The sequence below is a fragment of the Crassostrea angulata genome, chromosome 9 (genome assembly GCF_025612915.1).
Source record: "Crassostrea angulata isolate pt1a10 chromosome 9, ASM2561291v2, whole genome shotgun sequence".
NCBI classification, from domain to species: domain Eukaryota; kingdom Metazoa; phylum Mollusca; class Bivalvia; order Ostreida; family Ostreidae; genus Magallana; species Magallana angulata.
This window is the reverse complement of record NC_069119.1, coordinates 2,872,015-2,899,261: the sequence shown is the minus strand read 5'-3', so window position 1 is coordinate 2,899,261 and position 27,247 is coordinate 2,872,015. Positions and strand designations below refer to the sequence as shown.

At 31.7% G+C, this 27,247-nt stretch overlaps 1 protein-coding gene and 2 pseudogenes across 1 annotated transcript; 2 read left to right on the top strand and 1 right to left on the bottom strand.

Moving 5' to 3' along the window:
* The first annotated feature begins 2,003 nt into the window (after positions 1-2,003).
* Positions 2,004-3,427, top strand: LOC128164050 (riboflavin biosynthesis protein VVA0006-like; annotated as a pseudogene).
* A 4,121-nt stretch (positions 3,428-7,548) lies between these two features.
* LOC128164089 (uncharacterized) lies at positions 7,549-10,947 on the top strand. Its single transcript, XM_052827819.1, has 4 exons — positions 7,549-7,647; positions 8,713-8,841; positions 9,299-9,391; positions 9,691-10,947. Exons 1-4 carry the CDS (start codon positions 7,575-7,577, stop codon positions 10,122-10,124), a joined length of 729 nt encoding a protein of 242 aa, XP_052683779.1. The 5' UTR covers positions 7,549-7,574; the 3' UTR covers positions 10,125-10,947.
* Positions 10,948-24,168: 13,221 nt separating this feature from the next.
* LOC128163240 (uncharacterized) lies at positions 24,169-26,295 on the bottom strand (annotated as a pseudogene).
* Positions 26,296-27,247: the final 952 nt, after the last annotated feature.

Sequence of the window (27,247 nt, the reverse complement as noted above, 5' to 3'; positions counted from 1 at the left end):
AATATTGTTAAACCCTTTACTATATACGAAAGTAAACTTCCTAGTAGCAAAAAAACCATTAATGGTGCATAGCTCTTTGGCTGTTTTCGTCCTTCCGAAATGGGAATTGTTATTAAAAATTTTCATTTTGGACCGGTAGAACGGTTAACATCGAGCTTGTGCAAGAAAAGAAGAAAACACTTGCTGTGGTCTTCAACTCGACATTTAGATATATTGATGATGTTTTATCCATTAACAACAGTTACTTCCACTCTTATGTTAAATCAGTATATCCCAGTGAGCTTAAAATGGATACCACATATTCTGTGACTTCTGTTTCATATTTTGATATTTTACTAGAAAAAGACTTTGAATAAGTCACTCTTATGTTAACTCAATATATCACACTGAGCTTGAAAAAAAAGATCCCACGGATTCTGAGACATATATTTCATATTTGGATATTTTACTAGAAAAAAACGTAAACGGTTACCTAACAACAAAACTATATGTTAAAGTGGCGATTTTAATTTTTTCATCGTCAGCTTCCCTTACTTATATAGCAATATACCGTCATTACATGTACTTGCTTATGGGGTTTATGTCTGTCAGCTTTATTATTCGTCATGCAAGAGCATGCTCTACATATGAACAATTTCTTAAAGAGGCAAGTTACTAACGAACAAGCTGTTGTAACAAGAATATCAAGAACCTCGATTAAAATCATCTTTACGCAAGTTCTATGGTCAAAACAATAAACTTGTAAGAAAGTACAATACAGTACAAGTCAGTCCCCCCTCCCCCCCCCCACCCCCCACTTCCGACGCCACTGTTAAAACACATGCTGACTGACGTTTTTCGTACTTATTAGACCATTATTTACACAACGCACAGAATACGGTTTCTTCCGTTGTTCATGATCTTGACAATGAGCATACGGCGGGTGCGACCGGTTGGCAGGGAATGCTTACACCTCCTAGGCACCAGACCCCAATGTAAAAGAAGTCTGTGTTTGCTCAAAGTTTGTATTTTGACCATCACAAACAAACCAAACAATCAGCGTTTTGTTTTTCCCTATTATGAAATTTTCCCGATTTTGACATTTACCTCGATTATCACATGCCCAATTGTGACAAGGAGCACATTGCGGGTGTTGCGACCGGTCAACAGGATATGCTCACTACTCCTAGGTACCTGATCCCACCTCTATCTTTTTTTTTTTTTTAGGTCCGTGTTGCTCTGCTTCGATTTTGTTTTTCGCAATATGGATTTTTGAGATTGTCGACAGTTTGTTAACTGTTTTTGTCATTTGTTATAGAGAATTTGTTTCACCGGTTGAATTAACATGGTCACGTGACGGGCAGGGTAGACGGACGTGTTTTGAACCTGCTCCGTATTTTGACATAAACCAGTGGTTTTTTTCTTTAATTCTTTGTGTACATATGCATTACCCTCAAATTCCATTCAAGGACTTTTAAGTGTATTGGTGGATTTTGGTGGACTCTTCGTATTTAAAGACTTTGTCGATGCCAATGTTGTGTTTACATACCTGAGTTACCTGTCGAGTGATTACAGCTCACTGTACGGTAAGCGTTCAGATTCGCATCGATTGTAAATATATTGTAAATATTTTGAAAATCAAAATGGAACCAATGATCAAACCTGTATATATAAAGAATAGAGAACTTCAGACTGACAGAAATAGTAAAATAACTGACTTTGAACTGTATGAGGCGATACATGAAAAAGTGGGGGACACTATTCACTGCATACAATTAGAAAGAGATCTATGGAGGGTCTACCTGAAATGCATGGGCAGTAGGGCAGCACTGCTCCAAGAAGGGTTTGAAATTAGAAATATCACAGCACAGGTGTATGACTCAAACCCATATTCAACTGGAGCAAAAAACCCCAAAGATAATGTATTGAAAATTACTATTTCTGGTTTGCCGCTTTCTGTTGATGACAGCGCAGTTTCAGAAATGTTGCACGGTCTTGAAGTTGAAATGAAAAGTGAACTCAAATACGAGAATATTAGACACCCAGTGACTCACAAAATGACAAGCGTCTTAAATGGCAATAGGTTTCTTTATATTGCACCGCTGGCGACTGATCGCACACTTCCGAGGAATGTCTCATGTGCGGGGCTCAAGTGTAGAATTTATCACTATGGACAAAAAACAGAAGGGGCTCTGGTCACAAAGCTAGTGTCTGCAAGAAAGAAAAATGCTGCCGAGTGTGCCAGACACCTGGGCATGATCCTGGATCAGCTGACTGCCCTCATTATGTGGAAACCAACACTGCCATTCCATTTCACGGAAAAGATGATCCTATCTCCAATTTTTACGCCTGTGAGATTACAGTATTTGGAGAAAAACATCAATCCTCTGAGCATGCCTACCAACTCTCAAAGGCACTCCGAGCTGGAAGTCTGGATGTGGCAGAAAAAATCCGGAATGCGAAATATGCGCTTGAAGCAAAACGATTCGGTAGCACCGTAAAGGACCCAAATGATTGGGATACCCAGAAACTAGAAGTGATGGAGGAAATCGTCTCCGAGAAAGCAGAACAAGTGAAAGCCTTTCGCGAACGAATTGAAAAGTGCGAAAACAACTCAATTTTCGCTGAGGCTACACACGACGCATTCTGGGGAACTGGTCTTGATCCTGAGGCAACGGAACACACTGACCCTAACAAATGGCCTGGCTCAAATAAATTGGGGCAAATTGTGAAAAAGGTCGCACAGAAATACAAGAGGAGATTGAGAAGTGTGTCAGTTCCGAGGCGGGGTCAAAACACACCCGAAGACCCACAAACACTAGATAAGTTTCTCTGCGAAATGAAGAAGAATAAGAAAACAAACAAAAAAGATGGAAAGTAGTGGCTAGTATACCAGTATATAATTATAGGGAACTCTTTAATAATGTTCGATGGAAAACAAAAACATTTCTTTCTATTCATTGAATGTTAGAGGGTTGAATACATATAAAAAGCGTATAATATTATTTGACTGGCTACGAGATGCTTATTGTGATGTGATATGTTTACAAGAAACACATTTTGTTAAAGAACAAGAAGCGTTTTATAATGCAAGATGACATGGTGAAAAGTTTCATTGTTTTTCTAATTCTGTTTATAGCCGGGGAGTTTCTGTCCTATTTAAGCAAAACGTAAATATTGAAATTTTAAACCACCATCAATCAATAGATGGTAGACGAATATTGATAAATGTACGCTATAACGATAAGATTTTCACAATTGTTAATATATATGCACCAAATCAAGAAAAACAAAGAATATAATTTTTTAAGAAGCTCTTAACTTGGATAAATCAGAAATCTTTAAACACTGATGGTCTAATTATGTGTGGTGACTTTAATTGTCAATTAGATTCTCTAAATAATGACAAAAGTATACGTGTCCTAAGAAATGCCCTAAAACATTTTAACTTAATTGATTGTTGGGATAAAGACGAAAAAGATAATATCAACGGATCTTCATGGTGTAATAGCGATAATATTCCTCAGAGCAGGATCGACTATGTTTTTATGACAAAAAATATGTTATTTCCTTTAAATAGTATTTTTCTACGCAGAGCGCCAAATGTTGAAGAAACACGTTTTAGTGATCATATTGGAATAAGATTTGATATAAACACAACTGAAAATTTGAGAGGTAATGGGTATTGTAAATTTAATACATCTCTTCTTTTGGCTAAAACATTCTGTGACGAATTAAGAAAACGTATAAAAGACGAAAATGAACAGAACAACCTTGATCTTATACAAAAATGGGAACATATCAAAATGACCATTAAAACTTATTGTTCACAATACTCAAAACAAAAGGCAATGAAGAGTAAAAAGCGAATTAAATTCATAGAAGCCCAGCTTCAATCTATAGAACTAGCACATCATTCTGAGATAGATATGTTAAACAAACGAAAGCTCGAAAAAGAACTAAATGATTACTAAAAAGAAAAATGCAAAGGTGCATACATTAGATCAAGGGCTATATGGATTGAAAAGGGCGAAAAAAGCACCTCCTATTTTTTAGGTCTTGAAAGAAAACTACAATATGATAATACTATTAATAGGGTTAAAGATAACAACAATATTACTTATAGTGATAATGAAAATGTAATGAAATGTATTTACAATTTTTATAGTACACTTTATAGTAGTAAAAACGCATCTGAAGAAGAAGTAAAAACCTATTTAAATGATATAGATTGTGAAAAAATAACAAAAGCGGAGAGAGAATTATGCGATCAGCTCCCCGAACTGGGGGAATGTAAAGAAGTTATAAAACTTATGAAAAATAATAAATCGCCTGGTCAAGACGGTCTACCCGCGGAATTTTATAAAATATTTTAGAACGATATAAAAGAACCTTTTTTCGCATCACTCCTAAAAAGCATTGAGCAAGGTATGCTGCCTTTTTCTCAAAGAAGCGCAATTATGTCTTTAATTTACAAAAAGGGGAAAAGGAAAATATATAAAATTACAGACCAATTAGTCTAACTAACGTTGATTATAAAATATTTGCTCATGTATTAGCTAAGCGTCTTCAAAAAGTGTGTAACAGATTAATTGGACAAGAACAAAGTGCGTACATTAAAGGTAGATATATAGGCGTAAATGCGCGCTTGATACTAGATATATTTGATTATTATATGAAGAACGAACTAGATGGTATCTTACTTTTTCTAGATTTTGAAAAGGCGTTCGATTCCGTTGAATACAATTTTATGTTTAAAACATTAGAAAAATTTTGCTTTGAAGAACAGTTTATTAAAATGATGAAAACACTATACAATGAACCTATCTTTAAGATAAAGAATAAGAGGCATTCGGCAGGGATGCCCTGTGTCAGCACTTTTGTTTGTAATTGTTATTGAAATATTAGCTGTTCAGATTAGAAAATGTGAAAATATAAATGGTCTGACATTTAATGAAAATAGTGGTAAGATAATTAAAATAGTTCAACACGCTGACGACTGCACAAATATGTTGAAAGATACAAATTATCTTAAAAATGCAATAGAAATAATTAATGATTTCAGTAAAATGGCTGGACCGAAATTAAAGTTAGGAAAAACAGAATGTCTTTTAACAGGGTCTTTTATTGAAATATATTCGAATGATAATTCAATACATGGAGTTAAAATTAATAAAAATTGTGTTAAGTCTTTAGGAATATATCTTGGTCATAACTATAAAGAATGCTATAAAAAAAATTGGACCAGCAAATTAGAAAAGTTAGAACGAATTCTAAGCGTTTGGAAAAGAAGAAATTTAACAATATTTGGTAAATGCACAGTTGTTAACACATTAGCAATATCAAAACTTGTATATAATGCCTTTATATTATCTAACCTAGATACTGGATTTTTTAAAGATGTGACAAAACTCATTTTCAATTTTTTGTGGAAGAAAAAAGATAGAATTAAAAGAAACACCCTTATTGGCGAAATTGAAGAAGGGGGTATTGGGATTGTAGATATAGAGAGTAAATTTCTAGCTGCTAAGGCATCTTGGATTTCACGAATTTTAGACGACAGAAGCATTACATTCAGAACCCTGTCTGATATTCTTGATAAAACAAATCTCTCAATCTATGATGTGTTAAAAACAAGTGATTGTAAACATAGTAAATCAGACTTTTTTATAATGACAAAACTTCCACACTTTTATGTTGAAGTTTTTATTGCTCTAAACAAATGTAAAAAATTGAGACAAGTAAATCATCTGAAGAGAGATGAATTCTTAACAGAATTTATCTGGAATAATAATCTTTTTACTTACAAATCAAAACCATTGTGCTTTGAAAATTGGATCAAAAGTGGTATTTTATATGTGAAAGATATTTTTGATGCAGATGGGAAATTGTATGACATAAATTATTTTTCTAGCATCATGAAAAAGAAAAATAATATTTTTTGTGAGTATATTATGCTTAGAACGTGTTTTAAGAATTACATAGAAATATTTGATTGTTCTTATGCAAAATACATTAATATACAACAAAATACTAGGTTTATCTTTAAAGATGGCCTTAGAAGAAATATAGAATGTTTAAAGAGTAACTTTTATTATTCTATTTTTGTGAATATGAAATTTAAGAGATCTGTATATGAAAACAGATGGAACAAATTGTTTGGTATGTCGGCTGGAATTATTTGGAAAAATATATATAATCAAAAAATAAAATGCATGTATGATAAGAAAGTTGCTGAATTCAATTATAAGTTATTAAACAGTGTACTTAACAATAATTTAAGTGTTAGTAAGTGGAACAAGGATGTATCAGCCGAATGTGAATGTTGTCAAACAGTCGAAGACTGTGAACATCTTTTATTTAGTTGTAAATTAGTAAAACATATATGGCAAGAGGTGGGAAATTTCTTTAATTTTGGAATATCATGGAAGATAATAGTATTAGGGTTCCATTATGAAAATAATGTCAAAACTAGAAGGTTGAATAATATTTTGTCATTTATCTGCTTTTTAATTTATAAATACAAAATGTCTTGTAGAATAAATTAAGAAAGAATGTCAAAAGAAAATTTAAAATATTTTGTGAAAAATAACTTAATTGTGGAAAATTGTGTTCTTAAAAAAGCTGGAAGTATTACATGTTCTGATGATATGTACTTTACTTTAATTAATTATATCATGTAACTTTATGCATTCATCAATTTTTATTCCACATTCTGGGGATTGCAGTCCTCCAGTTGGAAGACAAGGGGTTCAAAGGACTGGACTATGTGTGTGAATCCCTTGTCTCTTGTCTTTGTGGAAAATATTGTATATATACATTATATCTTGTGTAATACTAATGTTTAAGCTATATTTGATATTGTATTTCTGTTGAAATTTGCAATAAATTATGGAAAATTAAAAAAAAAACAAAAAAACATGTATTTTTTGTTAGTTACTTTTTTGAAACTTTTAATTAGCAAGAAAAATATTTATAAGTGCGTAACATTAGATTACATTCGCCGCGAGAATCATATAATAATGCTTAAGATGTGTCACTGACGCAACTCTTTGCTTCATGTTGTAAACTGTTTAAGTTTAAATTTGAAATTAGAAATAAAGATCCGACCAAACAGAATATCTAATTGTGAATCTTATGTAGAGGTTTTACAGTGAATAATGTTAGTATTACAAAGTAAAGCATCAACATCCTAGGAATTGACGAAGTATCAACATAATATATCCTTGTTTTATCTTTGGGTACCCATTTCTAAGCACGATAGAACAATTACAACTGTAAATTTCAACTTAACAGGATTCACGGTGACCTTCGAGCCGAGTGAATCAGGACCTAGGTATACCCCGTACCACTGTAACATCAAAGTTATAAAAAGAAAAAAGAAAGAATGAAATAAAATTCAACATATATAAATCCTAGATTTCTATCAACCTGCATCTAAAACGCACAAAACCCAGTTTAATATTACTATTAAAATCATTTTATTTTTATTGGACATTTTGTAGCAAAAACACAAGGAAGGAAGTAAACTAAGAATAAAACCCTTTTCCTCTCCGGATTTTTGCCTTTCTGAAAACAAGGAGACAACAATAAAGATGGTTGCCATGTTCCACCTTGTTGGTATGATTACTTTCTGGAGCTTGTTGCAGGCAGGCAGTGCCAGAACAGGTAATGCAAATCTATTTCTGTAATGTTTACGCTTTATAAACCGCGAAGCGGTTCATAAAAAATCGTAAACTGTTTCAAACCATTTTATATCGTATAAAACTAATTAATATTGAATTCATTGCTTATAATTTAATTTTTTTACTCTTCATTGTAAATAAAAATGGTCATTTGACCTTTAAAATGACGTAAAATTGTACAAAATTCAAACGTAACGTCAGGCATATTGATACGTTTTTGACGTTAGTCTTACTATGACGTAGGCAACATTCTTTATACAAAATAAAATAATTTTTTTATCCAATCAGAAAGCGCGTTACAACCAATACATATATAATATGTATACAATTAAATTATTGTGTTCTAAAATGTGCCGTGCATTTGCAAGTGCTGTACGGTGTCTATCAGATAGGTGAGTAACCCTAATGTAGCAGCCATGTCGAAGTGTCGTTACATGACATTTTGGACTTTACGGTATGTCCTTAACACTTCCGGTTGCTATGGCTTTCAGGTCAAGCCACAGAATGAGTACTAGGTGTGTGTTAAAAAAATACGGCGAACTGTGATGAACATTATGAATCTATACCTTTATTGTTTAGGACATCATTTTTAAAGGTCAAAATTAAATAAAGCAAATATGATGAAAAAAAAACAACAAAACTTTCGTGGACCGCGCTCTTTTTGGACCACGCAAAGTGACTTTGAAGGTTCTTGGGCGGACGTTCGCCGCATTTTACACAATTATGTCACTTTTATGTTTTTATGAGTAGCTAAAGGCAAGGAATCTATTGAATCAAGTTGTTTTGAAAAACATATCGAACACACGGTCCACGCTTGTGAACAAATAAGGTCATGGTCGAGTAATATTTTACTCGACTACAATTTTTATACATGAACAGTTAAGTATTTTAAACAGCAGTCGATATTGGCAATACTTAAAAACTGAAGATAAATTGTCTATATAAGAAGAAAATAAAAGTGGGATGTTATAAATTTTGACTTGCATATTTATTGATTCAAGGGGACAGTTTTGTATTCGCGAAGAATTTTCACTTTTTTTGTTGACAGACTTTCCTCAAATGAATGATGCCGAGTTGGAAAATTTTGTTCAACTTGAAGGCAGTTTTAACTGTAAAGGGACGTCCTGTCAATGTTGCGTTAATGTTGGTTGGGATTTTGTGCCTGGTTCCCTGGAAGGTCAGTACAAGGTTTTGTTAGTCATTCTTACATAAATATATATTGGTACCCCTGTAAATGTAAACTAATGATATTTCAAATTGTGTATTCAATTCAAATTGTGTATTCAAACAGATAGACATGCCAGTGTAGGATTTTCATACATGCAAATCTGTTTTGTTATTGTGACATAAAGATAATGTCTTTGAAATGTTGCCTTACTCAGTATTCCTATATTAAAACGATAAAGGGGTTGGTAATACATGCATAAAAATCCTTTTTTTTCAAAAAAGCCTAAAGAATGAAAGTTATTATATTTATGCTATTATACAAAAGGAATATATGAAGCAATGTCGATTTTTTTTAAAATTTATTTAAATGAGGATTATTTATGCATTCCTACTTTACAGAGTTATTAAAATGTTTCTAATGACTAAGGAAAAATGACCATTCTTATAATAAAAATAATTATTTGCAGCGTGCATCAATATGAAGTATTTGGCAAAAAACATAGGAATTTTTGTTAATATTTCACTACAAGGACAGGAAATATACAGCGAAGAAGTCTCGGGTATGCTATTAATGACAATTTTTTAATCAATAATAATAACATCCTATCATTTTCATAAAAAACATTCGTATCAGTAAACATAGGTTTGCAAACCTTTGAAAGACTGATATTAAGGAGTAATAATAGGATTAATTGTGCACATGATTTCGCAGCTATTAACTATTATTAATTTTAAAAAATTCTATTGCTTTAATTCAAAATATGACTTTTTATATATCTTTTTTTCTAAGGGTGATTAATCTAGCCTTAAAATGACCACAGCCTGTGTACGATTTTGATTTCCATTGTTAACATTACAGTTAGAAACCCACCACCCATCTGCCCAACTACGTCACTTTTAAAGAAGTTTGGAAAACTTTGTCTGGAGTTTTACAACATGACTTTTAATGAAAAGAACCTTGCAGGATGCGCTCGCATTTCCCTGAACCTTCATAAAATTTATTCAAAACAAATTCCACTTGGGTGCTTTGGAACTTCTTTAGTTGAAGATAGTAACATCGAACGTATTGATGAAAATAAAATAATTGGAAAGACAGATCAAAATGAAAGAAATAGGCAGACATATATTTCAAGAATTCAAACTGAAAAAATTGGGGAAACATATACTTTACGTAATCAAAATGAAAGAAATAGGGAAAACATTGGAAATAAACAGGGGTCACTTCATAAAAATGAAGGAAAAATTGAAATAACTGGCTTCTTGTTAATGCTCCTCTTGTTGATAAACCAATGAAATATTCTAATCAAGCCAATAGAAAAGATTTCTTTGTACAGAAATATGTTCTAAATAATTATACATAATTTTTTTAAAAAGTTTAGAAAGGTTCTTTAGAAACTCTTTTATAAATTTTGATTTTGAATCTTAATAAATTGGGAAATATTTAAGTTAACAAACCATTGTCACAATACTAACTAAACATCATTAAGATGAAAACTTTTCAGCAATGAAAAAATATATAAAAAGCGTCAAATAAAAATGACATAAATGATGTGTTTTTGATCACTGCTAACTCATCAGCCACTCAATTTCTATATGGATGATTATACAAGATCAGCAAATTTCTGGGACATTTTTCCTTCTTTAAATATTGAACCAAAGAGAAATTGAAATAAAGAAAGTTAAAATAAAAATATTTCTTTTTTATTAATACACAGTTGATTTGTCCTACACAATTTCACAAAATGGAAAAGATGCTTGATGAAATTGAATCTTGGATGAACATTCTTGTATCTCGAATGTTTAATGTCTGATATGACATGAGGAACAATGTAGAACAATACCCGGACAGAAAGATCACAATGACAACAACAGCTTTCTATTCATTTGCAGCAAGTAGATTCTGAAGTATTTGCAAGATTCAATATGAATTAAGGCAAACATTATTGTTATATCTCTTACACTTTATGGTAGATAAAAGAGCAAATAAAACCTTTATTTAAAAATATTTCATTAACCAGATAGTAAAAAAAAGGTGGTAAAACATTTACAGACATATGGACGGAGAGGCAAAATGATGCAGCACGAAAAATGAGCAAAACTGCGAAAGAGACGAGTAAATAAAAACAACGTCTTTTAAACAGTTTTTAATGTTCTGATACAAAATAATTATTAGGATAAAAACATTATTATTGTTCTTAATAAAATAATGCAGCAGGAAACCATCTTTGTTTGTTGTTGTTAATGAAAATGATAGGTGCCATTTGTTCTGTTTAATAAAAATTAAAATAATGGATGGGCATTAAGTACAAGTAAGCCTGTCAATACATTGATTAGAATTTTAGCTCTTTAACATATCTTGTGACAACATTTTCCAGTAAAGTTTATTCATAAGTCAAGTGAGTAAGGTTATGTAACGTCATACGAAATGAATTCACGCCAGGTGAACGTTAATCATTTATAATGGAGAAGACCAATGAAAATTTTGAATGTTTTTAATTTGAGAATTGAGCGCATTGAGGCACAATTTTTTTTTCTTTCACATATACATTTTTTTTATAAAATACAATAATTGTATTTTATAAAAAAAAATTGTAAGCAGTTGAGGCAGAAAATGTACCTATATCTCTCATATATTTTGATCGCTTTATAAATTGGTCCGGGGTGGGGAGGGAGGAACTGAAAGTTAACAGTGAACCTCTACCAAAAATTTAGTTCAATATCTTGCATATGACCTTATTGTCGGTAAAAATGGTTTTTGATAAAGGTACAAAGACTAAGTGTATGCAAAAGTGTGTAAAACTTAGATACTTTACGGTATTTTTTTATTCTATCGAGGGGCCATATTGCACAATATCCTTTGAACGCTTTGATGCTCAGGTGAGCGATTTGGCCCTAGTTGTCTCTTACTCTTTCCCTATAAAATGTTGTGGAAGTATTCGATATACATGTACAAACTTCTCTTCATTTGACAAAAGCAATAATACAAGTACCATCAAATATCATCTTTTTTGTATGGCTTTCCAATTGCGTCCAAAACTTTGGTTGAATATCTTTAAATTCTATCAATTTAATAAAGTTTAAAGTTTTTATCAGCCATAATATGGACAATAATCAATATACATTTATAAATACTTATATATTGCGAAATATTTTGAACTTTCCTCAATATGTAAAAGAAAATGTAAAACTTTATTTTCTTCTTATTCCTTTTAAAAACATACGGAAAAGGGAAAGAAAAAATTACGATCACAGAATGTGTCAGTAAAAGCAGATATCCGGACGTTAAATTTAAGGTATAATTTACTTGAAGCGTTTTTGGTGTAAATGTTGGAAAGACTTCCTTGTTGGTTGACAATTTTTTCGTTAATTCAAATATACTTTAAGAAAATAAATACACGTGTCACTATACAACAGATAACAGATAACGCTATTCCTACTTTGTTCTTTATAATCATTTTCCCCCATCAGTTGAATTTCTTTTTAAAATATTAATTAGGGTATTCTGTACCTTTTCTTCTATAGTTTAAAAGGACCTGGACACAATTTGAGATAAAATTTGCGCTAGCAACTACGTTAGTCTTTTTCACTGGAATACGCATGCTCGACTCCATAGTAGGGGATTCTGGGAATACTGTACTACTGTAGATAAACTGTACCATTTGAATTTCGTTTTATCATTTTCACATATCATGTCAAAAAGTTACAATATTATAATGAATAGCTAGCTTTATCTTAAATTTCTTCAAGCTCGGAAAACGACTTCGGATATGTTTCCTGAGCTTGACGGAAAGGCCCGAGAAGACACGATTGCTACTAAACAGTACCAATGGTTCTTGAAAATTTTCACTTGGAAATTGAAATTACAGTAGATACATACTGATTAAGGCACAGTCAATGAGCTATGCCATGCCTATAGATTCACAGTTCTAAATTGATACCCCACTCCAGTACAATTCCAGTACACCACACTGCCTTCCTATTTAATTAATCGATTTAGAAATATAAACCAATGTTTTAGAAATCTGCTTCTGTGTTTTATGATGGCTACAGCGCTAGCTCACCAATCTGTTTAAAAGATAAGCTTGTGGTATGTTATGTTGAAAATGGCTTAATTGTGCATTTTGAATGAATTAAAGTCAAGTAACAAGCGAGATACAGAGGTTAACGAGATACTGAGGTGAAAAGTCACACTTATTTCAGCAAACCTTGAGTCTTTTTTTTGTTTATAAATAATGCAAAGTAAAGCATAACCATTTTTTCCACACAAGGAATCGTGCAAAACGAGATAAACTGGCTCAATGTGTTCATAAATGATATCACATGTATCAACAAAAAAGAAGAGCTAGTTTGATTTAAATTTATCTCTGTTACATAACAAAGAAAGTCGAAATCTGCATCTTGCTTATAACTCGATATTTGACTTTCAAATTTAGATGAAAAATGAAAAATACTCATATTAACCATTCTAGATGTAAAAAGTGGAAGGTAAAGAAAATAAATGAAAATTTTGAACTCAAATCGTGTCCACGTCCTTTTAAGAGGACAGAGGTCTAAACTACGTCTTCCCCTCCAGGTTAATAAATACTTTTGATCCATGTTACTTAGGATACCCCTTCCCCCGAGACAAAAAATTCTAAAACAATCGCAGTACTGTTTAGGTGTACTATGAAAATATCAACGGATTTAAACGTTCATTAAATGATGCATTTTTTACCAAAATATATGTGTAAGTTATTTTATTATGAAATAAATTTGATATTAAATGAAACAGCATAGTAAATGACACTTTGTATAACACTTGGTGTGGTCCCCAGAATTGACGTCACGTGATATGTTCTCCTGAATAAGGTCATGAACGAATTTTGATATCGCAAGGGCATACTCTAATTTAAATTAATTTTTTTTTAATGATAAATAGATTCTACCTATCCAGTAGATTCTGAAAAGTGCTGCTGCTTGTTATCTTTTTAAAGAATAAATTTTGCATGACTGGGCTCTGTTTGAAATCCTTATGACCTTCGCTCAATATTTTACGTATTTATTAATTCATTCAACAGATTTTTAAAATAAATTAAACATCCCTTAATTTGAATTTAATAAAAAATAATGATTTGTTTAGTGAATGCTCTTGTGAAAAGCAGATTAAAATAGATTTCCCGACGTCAAACACATCGAACGTGCACAATAAACATACTAGAAAAAATATTACAAGCTCAAAAATTACATGCTGGATCAAAACAAGCACAATAAATAAAATTTAATGGTATAATAAGTGTTTGAATATACAACTCCGAATCTTTATAGTAATTTTGATGACTCTTTGTTTTGTGTGAAACTTTGATAGAACATTTCTAAGAGTGACGGCAACAAAATATTTACAAATTTATCAGAAACAGAATTAGTATTAACGTAGCTCGCGGGTTTGCTGACGTCACAATAGGAATCGACCTAAAGAGTCGACCATCATAGTAAAATGACAAATGAGATATTTAGAAGCTTAAAAGGAAATATTTCAAAAAGCTTAAATGCAGTTTATTACTGTTTATTAGCAAACGTTTATAATATCAAGTGCTGAAAATTTAAAGATGTCACATGCTTTGTCACATTTTGTTCTATAAAGTAAGAGTGTGCTTAGGAACTCTTCCATTTAAAATCATGTTTTAAAATAGACATGTAAATTAATTGAACCGTATGCATTAAAATCGGGTTTTTTTTTTTTTTTTTTTTTTTACAATTATGACTTCCGTAATTTTAACTACCGATCAATTTTTTCAAAATTCTTTTGGCTTATACGATTACAAACTTATTATGTCAGTAGTTGCCTGGCATTTTTGTTTTGGCATTGATTGACTCAGAATTTCATAAAAATAATAGTAATTTTCTGTATCTTTACAGCCTTACATTAATTGCATTTGTGCATTTGATAACATTCACAATAATGTCTAATAAGTATTTACAAGTTCTAAAATGTGTTAATCAGCTAGTCTTGTCAATAAATGCATTTCAATTTTTGGGTTCTCAGACGTAAGGAAATGATGACGTCGGGCTAACGTCGTAATAAAAATATAAGGTTTTGAAAAATCTTTTAAATCTTTAAAGTTGTTTTGCAAAAAATTGGCCGAGAACACATACTGATTATTTTTTATGAATCGATTCATAATTATCTCCTCTGTTGATGTGTTGAGTATAATTAATTTCGTCTGAATCGTTTAAAAGTTTGGAGTATGGTTTTGTAATGCGTTTCTCGAGTAAGGTGTGCATTTTACTATATATTTCATTGAAATGGCGTTGCTTGATTTTATCAATGACACTGTGTTTGAAACACGATAACATTATTACCGCGCAGACGAATCTCAAATAAATTTTAGAAATAAAACTCTGAAACCTATGGATCACGTGGGCAAATTTTCAAGGTAGGTTTTCTCACAAGCAGGTAAACCCGCGAGCTACCTTAAATATAGAGAAATTAAAAGAGCCCTTAATTACAACTTAGTTGGTCAACTCTATGAGTTAATTAATCTTAGACTATTCAATAATTTATTCTTATGGCTGGAAAATATAATTATGGGAAATGAAATATTTGTAAACAAATGGTTTTATGTCAATTATGTTCATTAAAGATTATTTTACGAGACAGTAAATATTTACGACTTGGTTTTAGGTTCTATAAAATGCAGCCCTGACTATAAGTAATACCGGGTTAAAGGCTCAGGTGGATCTCTCGTCTGCACCTTCGTTCCGCGTCTCTGTGGTAAAGTGGTTCGATCTCTCTCACTCACTCTTCTTTGTAATTTTAAACGTCGGTCTAAACGGTTGAATAGCCCAACCCACAACACTCTCCTCCTTTTACAAAATGTGGATGCCCCTGCATCATTAAGTTTCTTTTATAAGAAGATATCTTATAACATATTTCTAAATGCTATAAACATATATCCGCGTAACCGGGGAACTTCAGAAAAGAAAGAATGAAAAAAAAAAAATAAGGCACAATACCCTATTGGTACCTCCATGAAAGTAGGAAACCAAAAACAACTCTTTATCTCCTTCATCTATTATGAAGGTTTTAGATACTCTGCCAAAAGGACTTGACATCTCCAGTGAATCAGTATGATAGGAGAGTTTATAGGCCGTAACTGAAAAAAACCCAGGTCAACCTATTACATCCATCGGGACAGGCGCCTCATTTGTTGTTGGAATTGGTCCAAGATTTGCGACTGTTATGAAACAAAAGACAAGAATTCCTCTACCCAAAAAACGAAGTCCTCTACCCTCTCTGACCCAACCAATGCTCTGGATACGTATAACAGGAGTTGGTATCTCCCCTCTGTCCACTCCCCTACTTTGTCCTCTGTTATGGGTGGCTGAGGGTTATCCTAGACAAGGCGTGGCAAGTGTTCACTCTGAACATGAAATTTCAACTTGCGGCCTACACAAGGACATTCGATATAAATAATGAAACTAATAAAACGGTTGTATTAATTTGTATCCTAGGAAAACTGATGGGGGGAGGAGGGGCAATGCAAGGGGCAAACACGTAAATACATCGATAAATATAACTTCGTTCACCACAAGTTATGACGATGCGGAATTTACAAAGTTCACATGCAATATGTATAACAAGTGTATATAAATTTTAATCGATTGAGAAAGAAGGTGTGAGTGAGATCATATTGGAAATTCTTATAAAAATTGTCACAGTAAGCTTTAATGCAACGCACTGTGCATTTCACGAAATCAATCATTTAAACTCCATGCAAAGTTTTGTTACATATTCACACACGAAATAAAGTTCCACAAAAAATATGAGTAAATATTTAGTTGGTCCACTTTAAACTCATATATATATATATATACCTGTTAACTATGCTATATGGATTATAAAGTTCAAATTTTGGCAAGGATAGGGTTGCCCCTCTAGATCCGCGCGTCGGAACTTCTTTTCAAAATACTTACCAACAGCACATTTGGTGTTGATATCAAAAGGACCTTGACAATTCTGACCTATGTCGTTTTACCGGTTGGAAATATCGTGGTAAACTTAAATCTTATAGATGGTGAACATATCGGCGACAACATGGGTATTAAGTGTTTATAATATATTTGCCCTTAAGAGTTGTCCGAGATAAAATGTAGCAATTAGCGCACGTGTTCATGACAATCTCTTCAATAGGGCCGAATAATAGATAAATGGGAAACGCATTAGCTGTTAAATTACACTTAATGTAAAAAAAAAAAAGATATATAATACTCATGCTTAATTTTTTAACTCATTTTGAACAAATTATGATTACGATAAGCTAGTGGGAGCTTAAGCCCCAATCATGCACATATCTACCAGGCTCGAGGCGAATTACATTGTTGTAAAGTAATACATTACATTACCATTACTTGATTTTCTTGAAGTAATGCATTACATTACCATTACATCAGTAAAGTAATGCATTACCATTACTTTGTTTTCAAAACCTAAAGCTAATAAAGAGTTTTTGCAAATGTTTCAAATAAAAAACACTCTATAACACATCTGCAGGTTCATGTTCAGTATCAGGTTCAAATTCAGTGACTAAACAAGAGTCATTCTTTATTTGCTTAATATATAATCATCTTATGGCATTATGAACACTATATTACAGAAGTAAAAATACTTATACACATTTGGCATGATACAATGTCAGATATCAAATAGAGACACAGAATTACATGCAAAACAGAAAACAATTTCTGGAATAATGTTGCGATTATTAAAAGCTAAATAGAGATATTTCCCCAGATTACACAAATCTTTATAATTTTTGACACTTAACTGTATTAATTTATAAACCGAGGGTTTTTCCTATTTATATTTCTTAATATAATTAGGACTCCGCAAGAATTTGCGGGTGCCCTATAGTAATCACTCTGTCTGTCCGTCCGTCTGTCTGTCCGTCTGTCACTCTTCCGTCCACAAATTTTCTGTTTTTTTCTAATAACTTTTTATATGGTTGCCCAATCAAGTTCAAATTTGATATGGTAGTTCAGTAGGCAGACATACATATTTTGATGCTAAGTTTGGTTGTCTATGTCTTCTTTTTTGAAGCTGGGGTGGTGGGGTATATTCCTTAACTATGCATAAGAATAAATGGGCAAAGAGAGATAACTGCTGCGAATGTTACCATTGTATACTTGGAAGGCTGTGCAATATTTGTCCTTTGGGATTAATTAACCTTTCACAGGAAGAAAATCCTAAGCGTTATCTTTATCTGTCACATTGAGATTAATTACTGCACTGCCTGTGTCTGCAAATGAACTTTGTTTTGAAGTTAAGGTCAATTTTGAATGATGTGTAGTATTGTGCATGTACATTCTTTGAAATATGGATTTAAAATATAATATTCACACCTTTTTAAAATTCAAAATAAATTAACAAACTTGACACACACAAATTGATACTTATTTGGTTGTGAAAAATTATCTGCTCAATATAGTTTTTATTTCATATTATAATAAGAATTATTTGACCAATACATTTCCTCACACAATATTTCAAGGCCACATAAATAAACTGAAACAATGATATTCACATATTTGCCAAGAATGAACATGTACATGTATGTTGATAAAACAAATTTGACATGAATACACTTTGATAAGGTAAAAAGATGATTTAAAAATCAAATACAGTTTCAAATACACATAATGATTCACAGGGCGAAAAACAATCTTTAAGCAAGTCCTTAAAGGTGGCGTAAAGGATATACAATCTTTAAGCCACCTTTAAGTCACCTTTAAGCTGAGCTTATAGGTCCTTAATGTCCAAACTTCTTTAAGTCACCTTTAAGCCACCTTTAAGCATCTTTAAGTGGCATTTACGCTCCCTTTAAGTTGTCTTTAAACCATCTTTAAGTTCCCTTTAAGTCAAGTTTGATCAAGCTGAACAATAAAAACATATATCAAATGCAAACGCTCTTTTATAGGGATGGGAGGGGGTCTTCCCAGTGATAATATAATTTCCAAGGAAGAGGGGGGGGGGGATTCCAGGCGGTTTTAATTGTCGCTCCATTAAACACAGATCGCTATCATCAACACCGCTCCGATGGACACAGATTTCGTTACAAAATTCTTTATCTTTATATTTTTTTTTTGGTTTTAAAATTATTGTAGGGGTGAGCGCAGTCTCTGTATCTTAATCTGTGCATGAAACTAATTAAAGTATGTTTGTTACCATTTATAAATTAATCGGTGAACTCTCTAGATTCTAGAACTGCTAGATACATGTTAAAGATGAAAAAAATCTCAAATGCCTTTGTTATATCGGGCAGGATATTACTGCTTTGTTTGTCTAGACATAGTTTTGTTCGTTTGTGTATATCTAATTAGAGTCTATTGTTTGTCCAACTTAAGAAAACCCCTGGAACTAACACAGAATATACAAGATATACACAACAGTTGTGTCGTGTGCCCAGGTGCACGTTTGTGTATACCTAATTAAAGTCTATTGTTTGTCCAACTTAAACATATCCCTGGAACTAACACAGAATATACAAGATATACACAACAGGTGTGTCATGTGCCCAGGTGCACGTAAGGGTTTCTAAAGGCGTTGAAATCTTAGTATGTACGAGTATACGATACGTCTAGTGAATAAAAGTTTATTTACATTTGTAATTCATTTTCAAAGTATTATTTCTTAACTCTGGGTTTCAATAATGTTACGTCTACAAATTAACGATACATGTATGTAAGAGTAAACTCTTGAGGCTAATTAATTAATGTACCGGTGATCATAAATAAGGGTTAATTATTTAAATATATGTACAGTGTATAACGGTAAATATTTGTCACATACCCGGCCTGGTACATCTTACAATTGTATGTACAAGTATATATATGTATACATCATTTGCAATTGCCACATGCAGTCAATACGTCACCGGTAATTGGTAATATTGTTTGTTATATAATTGAAAGTTTAAAAATCATGTATACGATCATGAAAGCCGGGAAATTGAACAAATACCCTAATAGTTTTAATGCATTTAATAAAAGAAATGATTTCCTTTTCTTTCTTGCATTTTTATAGCTATGAATTAGATGAACGTATATCTACTCGGTTTAAATTTATTAACTAAGAAGGCCTGCTAGTGAGCCTAACCATTTCCATATAGGTATAATATTTTTTTCTCTGAAGACCAAGTTCCTTAATCAAATTCCTCATTCTAAATACATGCATGCATGTAATTTATAAATTAGATATAATTGATTGTTACAAACTGAATGGTTTGTCAATTGTTTGTCAAAATACATTCAATAAATTGATTCAATATCCACTGATATATAGGATATAAAAACATTCAATAATATGTAAGTTACAGTGGCGTAGATTTCCGTAGAATTATGGTGCACATTTGGTGTCTTACAAAACTATTGTTGGTGATAAACATAATGGAGGTTTAATGTTGAATGATATTTATCTCAAAAGGTTATCATTTAGACTTAAATTTCTAGCTAAATATTTTTGTACATCGAAAGATTTTTTGTGGAGACACATTTTAAAATATCACCTGTCAAAGATATGTTCTTAAGGCGCGAAGTATTCTCAGAGTTATAGTAAAAGAAGGGCGAAAGAACGTAACAAAGAATATTTTACTCTACAAAACAAAATAAAAAGGTTATCTGAGAATATTGCAAATGGAGAAAAAATTGATATTGAAAAATATGAGGCGTTGAAATGTGAACTGTCAGAGTTTGAATTAGAAAAATGTAGAGGTGCAATGTTAAGGTCAAAGGCTCAATGGGCCAATGAGTCAGATAAATGTACCAAATATTTTTTGAATTTGGAAAAAGTTAGACAAAAATCAAATTCAATTAAAGAATTAGTTGATGATGGTGTAATTAAAAATGATACAGAAGCGTTACTAGATATTCAATATAAGTTTTTCTCAAAATTATACTCATCTGTCAGTATTAAAGAAGAAAGTAAGGAGCATTTTTTATCATTTGTTGATAAAAGATTAGATGAGAATGATTTTGAGTTATGTGAAAACTGTATTAACAATGAAGATATTATAATAGCAGTTAAAGAAATGTCCAATAACAAAAGTCCAGGCTCAGATGGATTAACAGTTGAATTTTACAAAATGTTTTTGCCATATTTAAGTGATATTTTGTTTAAATTGTATAAAGAAATAGAAACAAAAGAATCGTTATCACATAGCATGAAAATGGGTGTTATTACTTTATTGTACAAGAAAAAGGGAGACAAAAGATGTTTGAAAAATTATAGACCTATTAGCTTACTTATTGTTGATTATAAGATCATTGCTAGAGTTATGGCAAATCGATTAAAATTTGTTTTACCAAATATTATATCAGATGCTCAAACATGTTGTATACTAGGAAAAGATATAGCAGATACTATTGTTAGTGTTAGAGACATTACTGATATAGTAGAAATGGATAATTTGGAGGGCTACATTGTTAAAATAGACCAAGAAAAAGCCTTTGATAGAGTAAGTCATGATTATTTATTTAATGTTTTAGATACATTTGGTTTTGGACCTTATTTTAAAAGGTGGATAAAGATATTTTATCATGACATTTTTAGTAGTGTCAAATGTAATGGTTTTTTAACCAATTATTTTCCAGTTAAAAATTCGGTCAGACAGGATTGTCCAATATCTGCCTTATTATATGTTTTATCAGCAGAACCTTTGTATCATGCAATGAGAAGTAACACAAATATAAAAGGAATACCTATACCAATGTCTGACAAGGTGGCTTTAATGTTTCAACACGCTGATGATACAACTATGACTTTATCAGATACAGGTTCTATAACAGAAGTTTTACAAGTTTTTGAGTTATATGGAAACGCATCAGGTGCAAACATTAATACTAAAAAATCTGAAATTATGTGTATAGGTTCAGGTTGTTTAAAAGATAAAGTTGAAAAAACTTTTGATATTTCTGAAACAAGTATTATGAAAATACTTGGTATATTTTTTGGTAGAAACAAGAAAGAATGTGAAGTTTTAAATTGGAATGACAAAGTGAAAAAAAATAAACAAATACTTAATTTGTGGAGACAAAGAGATTTAACAATTCAAGGAAGGGAAGTTGTTATAAATACTATGTTGATGTCAAAGTTGTGGTATTCGTTATTTGTTTTATCAATGCCTAAATGGGCAAGAGATTCAATACAAAAAGAATGTATTCAATTTTTGTGGAATTATGGTGCACATTTGGTGTCTTACAAAACTATTGTTGGTGATAAACATAATGGAGGTTTAATGTTGAATGATATTTATCTCAAAAGGTTATCATTTAGACTTAAATTTCTAGCTAAATATTTTTGTACATCGAAAGATTTTTTGTGGAGACACATTTTAAAATATCACCTGTCAAAGATATGTTCTTAAGGCGCAAATTCAGAAATATTTTTACTGAGATTGTTTAATCAAGACTTGCCTACATTACCTCAGTTTTACAAAGAAATGTTTAGCGCATGGTATGCAATAGAAGATTATGTGATATTTAACCAAAAAGAAAGTGACGTGTATAATTTTTGTCTTTTTTGTAATCCAAAAGTAACAAACAAAGGTAAAATGTTAAAGTGGAATGTTTTTATTAAGGCAGGCGTTACACATGTAAAACATATAGCATATGAAGTTATACCAGGGTTTTTACCAAGTTCTTATATTGTTGATATTATTCAAGAGTATGACCCTGATGTAAATGTATTGGCTATCAAGGAAAATTACAGAACTCTTTTAGAAAGCATTCCGAGGGAATGGACAGAATATGTAAAAGAAAAGGAGTTTCACAACATGGCTTTTCTTGCAGACTTTTGTGTAAAATATGAAAATCAATCTATAGTTTTTAGTACATGTACTGTTAAAATATTTTACAAATTACTGCTACACAAATTGTTTCAACATCCTGTATCAAATAGTTTTTGGAAAGAAAAATTTAATATTGATGATTCTGATGTATTTTTCAAAAGATGGGGTACATTATTGGAGTCTTATAAACCACCTGAAATTATTGAATTAGATTTTAAGATGTATCACAATGCAATATTTACATATGAAAAATTATTTAAAATCGGCAAAACAGAATCAAATTGTTGTCCAATTTGCTCATTACAAAATGAAGATATTATTCATTTATTTATTGGCTGTAATGAACTACATGAATTTATAAACAAATTTGTTGTGTATCATTTAGAAACATTATTCAAAGATGTAGATGTAAATATTTTCAATACTTTAAGATTTGATGAGATGTTTTTCTCATCATTGTCAACGGGTATAAAAAATGTAAATACATTTTTTGTTAATTTCTTTTTATCAATATGTAGATTAAGTATATACAAACGACGACAACTGTTTATCAAAAGTCAACAGAAGATGGATGTTACTAAATTTTGTAAATACATGTTAAGACAATTTATTTCATATAATCATTACCAATTGTGTATCAAGGAAAACAGAAGAAATATTTTCTCCAAATTATTTTTGAACAGAAATCCTCTAGTTAAAGAAACGGAGGGTGTGTTGATATTTATTTTTTAATACTTGTCCTTTTGTATAAATTCATTTGTTTATAAGACATTGCTGTTTTTAAGAATTGATATGTACAGTGTGTATTATGTTGAATATCAATAAAAGATAAAAAAAAAAAAAAAAAAAGTGTGAAGTTGCTAGTAAACCAAGGGTCCCGGGTTCAATTCTCGCCGTGGGCGTTTTTTGTTTTGTTTTTGCTTTTTTTTCCATTTGATTTTCTAGAACAAAAACCGTTTTAATACCTTTTCTATCATAAAGTTACTACATTTTGTTGGCAAATTAAGCACTATTGAATTACATTTTTTTAATGGCTTAAAGGTGGCTTAAAGGTAGCTTAATGGTTGCTTTAAGAAGTTTGGACATTAAGGACCTATAAGTTGTCCTTAAAGGTGGCTTAAAGATAGTCTTTAAGCTGCCTTTAAGCCATCTTTACGCTTTCTTTAAGCCACCTTTAAGCTAAACATATAGCTTAAAGGTGTCTTAAAGATCGTCTTTAAGCTACCTTTAATCTATCTTTAAGGAAAACTTATAGATGGTCTTCCATCCTGTGATTATTACATATAATTATGTTCCTTACCTTAGACATATGACCATATTTGTCTTATACGACATAACTACAAAAGGTACAATTATGTCCCAACCTGAGACATTGAGTATTTTTTGACATGAAAACACCTAACACGATGAGAAAATGTTACAATGTAAAAATTATGCTTGCATGCATGTCCCTGACCTCAAACATGTTAAACAATGTGCACATAAAAAAGAACCAATTGATTTAAAATCAATTTAGAAATTCAATGTAAATGAAGAACTGCAATATTACTTGTAATAGTATAGCTATGTAACCTGTTGCATATTTCATCAATACAATATGGATGTTTACAAAATATTACAATTATATACATACTTTAAAGATAGACAAGAAATGCACTTGTATGACACTGTCCTTTTTAACAATGCTTATTCTTCCTGTTTCTCAAAGTACAAATTGATGCCTCTTGATGTTTTTGCATTGAAACCATGTTCTGACAAAATAAACGTAACCCCTTCTTGGTTGTATCGTTGGTATGCTAGACTAAGGTGTCCAAGTCCTAGACTAGAATTTGCAAGTTTTCTTGAATTTGCACTCGAAATAAGCTTCATTTACGAGTGGTACGAATGACTTCTGAAGGACATGGAAATTGAAAGGAAAAAACATCTGTTTCTTTGTATGTGAACTTTGATACAAAAAGTTCGTAAAGATTTTTAATTTCTGCAAGAGCATCATGTGCTTGGTAGGATTTTCCTAGGAGAACTTGTACGAGTGTCTGCTGTTTGTAGTTGCCAACAGTTTCCTTATTGAATAACTTACGTGCTAGCCTGAGTGTGTCCAAACAATCACTGACACGCCGCAAAAATTCTTGAAGAAGACCATGCTCTTGAAGTTTCTTGCTTAGAATTGGAATGTTAAAGGACAATACATTGTGGCCTACAGGAATTGGCTTTTATCGCTTGCTAACATAATCTATAAGTTTAAGGAGAGCAAGTCTAATATCAATGCACTAATCAATGCAATGCATTAATCTATGCAATGTCCTCCAGAAAACATGCATCCAGATTCAAAATCATATTTCAGTCCTGTAATTTCACTTGCTTTCTTCGTTATTTCCTGGGATGGGGAAATGTAAATGTTCAACTCTTCTTTCCCATCAAAATCTGCTAATTGAATTATGTCACTGTTGCAGGACAGTCCTGTTGTTTCCAAGTCAAAGACTACTGTGTTTTCACCACCAGTGAAGTTACGCTTTACAGGTAAAGCTTCTATATCACATGGGTTTACATCTGCTGAAGAAATGTCTCGTTCTTTAGTTTTCCCTTCTTTGACATAATTTGCTGACTCCCTCCAATGTTGTCTTTTCTTTCAAGAAAAATAGAAATATATAAAATTAAGTAAAACAAGTTTTACTATGTGTGCTGCATTGTACCTTCCCTTTTGAAACTCATTTGTAGCCTAAATATAGGAAATTATACTAACAATACAAAAAAATCATACAGATTCGTTTAAGCTAACAAAGCATGAAGACTAAGGTTCAGCTTATCTACTGCAGAGCACACAGACATACTGATCTTGACCAACTATTGCAATTCTTCCATTGAAATTGGTTAATTTCGTGATTAGTTATGCAAAATATGTAGCTCTGCCATTGAAACGAATGGTGAACACATCATTTTGTCATAAAAGTATAATGTATTAAACAATACCTTCAATAACAGGCGTCTCCTTTTGAAGGAAACCGATGCATGCTTTTTTTTATGCCACAACTTCTTCTTATCCATGCTAATTCCATGCTTCTTAGAAACTTCTCCTGGAGACAAGAGGATATCTCTGCTTACCTGGAACAAAAAATAGTTACAGTACCAAATAGACACATATCTGCAACTCTAAATCGTTGATATGGTACTCAACTTTTGGTAAAGAAAAAAAAGGGTCAAAGACCTATAAAGGTTGAGCTTTGACCGTAATTTATGATGATTTTAGAAAAAAAGCTCAGGTCACAAACTGCACATATTGTATATTACTCAAAAGCATTCTTTTGCAGTTGTGAGGTTTGAGGGAGGGGTAGCTAGTGTAAGAGGGCAAAGTATATTTAACATCGGGTTCGAGATTCACATTTATATTTTCTATAAAAGTTAAAATTTGGAAATGAAAAAGTATTTTTATGTTTATATCCTAATTGAATAACTGTTATAATATCAGTATTCGGTTGTAAGTAATTTATATTATTAAATTTTTACACTTGTGAATCTGTCCATTGATTGGTCAATTTACGATATAGGCAGTAGGCCATCTTTTGGCGGCATTTTCATCGTAGATGTTGACGGGGAAAGACCTTTTTGTCTAATAGATGTAAGTAATGATATTTTTGTCTTACATTCATATTAGATCAAATACTTATGTTACAAGTGATTGATTATTCTATTTATAACTATATTTTGTGGGATTATAAGTTCTGTGTAATTAACAGATCGAAAGTTGTTTATTTCTAGTCAGAGAATTGATGTAATATTGACATCTAGTCAGTTGTGTATAAGTACGTTTATAGGTTAAAATAATAGGTGACCCGATGTTATAAATGATTGTTTGATTGTGACAATCACTGTTCATATCGAACACACCCGATTTTATTTTTCCCATAATTCTTTGCAACGTGCTTGGCCGACGCTAACAATAGGCGCTAAGTTATACCCGGCCGAGCTGTCCAGCAATTAAGACGTGCTTAGTGTGTGAAGGGGGTATCGTGTTAGAAGCCTGTGTGGCATGTTTTAGTTTCACAAGTTCAGCATTTGACGCGGACACGGATAGCTGACCGTGGTAAGTATTTATTTAGTTTGGTGTAGTTTATTTGTAAATTTTTGCCTTTTTATTAGTATTACGCAGTCGTCCTATAAAGTCACCTTGACCATTGTTCACTGTAGAGTTACCTGTGTGTTCACTGATGTGTGACTTTAGCGAGAGTGTTTAAATGGAATTCGTCTTTTTCTATAGTACAGTTTTTGCTATTGCTGTATAAAGAAACGGTGATTTAAAGGGCTATTTTCTATGCGTTATTTTATTTTACAATTTATGGTCACTTTTTCCACTTAACTACTTGGGCGGAAGTGCGTCACCGGAAGTCTCAGACGCCATATTGTTTACTGTAAACAAATAACTTAGTTACCATATACTTACAATATTTTGAGATGTTGCCTTTAATATAATACTATTTATACATTATCATAGTTTGATACTATCAGTGAGATACTTATATGATGTATTATACAATATTGTTTTTATTATGGTGTTATGGTGTCACTTGTACACTTATTGTAGTGTCATATTGTTCATGTTGA

Bases quoted from the DNA above. Each gene is read 5' to 3' on its own strand.
- LOC128164089 (XM_052827819.1), top strand. From the start codon at position 7,575: ATGGTTGCCATGTTCCACCTTGTTGGTATGATTACTTTCTGGAGCTTG. The intron at 7,648-8,712 runs GTAATGCAAATC...TTTTGTTGACAG, and splicing joins GGCAGGCAGTGCCAGAACAG to ACTTTCCTCAAATGAATGAT. The intron at 8,842-9,298 runs GTCAGTACAAGG...AATTATTTGCAG, and splicing joins TGTGCCTGGTTCCCTGGAAG to CGTGCATCAATATGAAGTAT.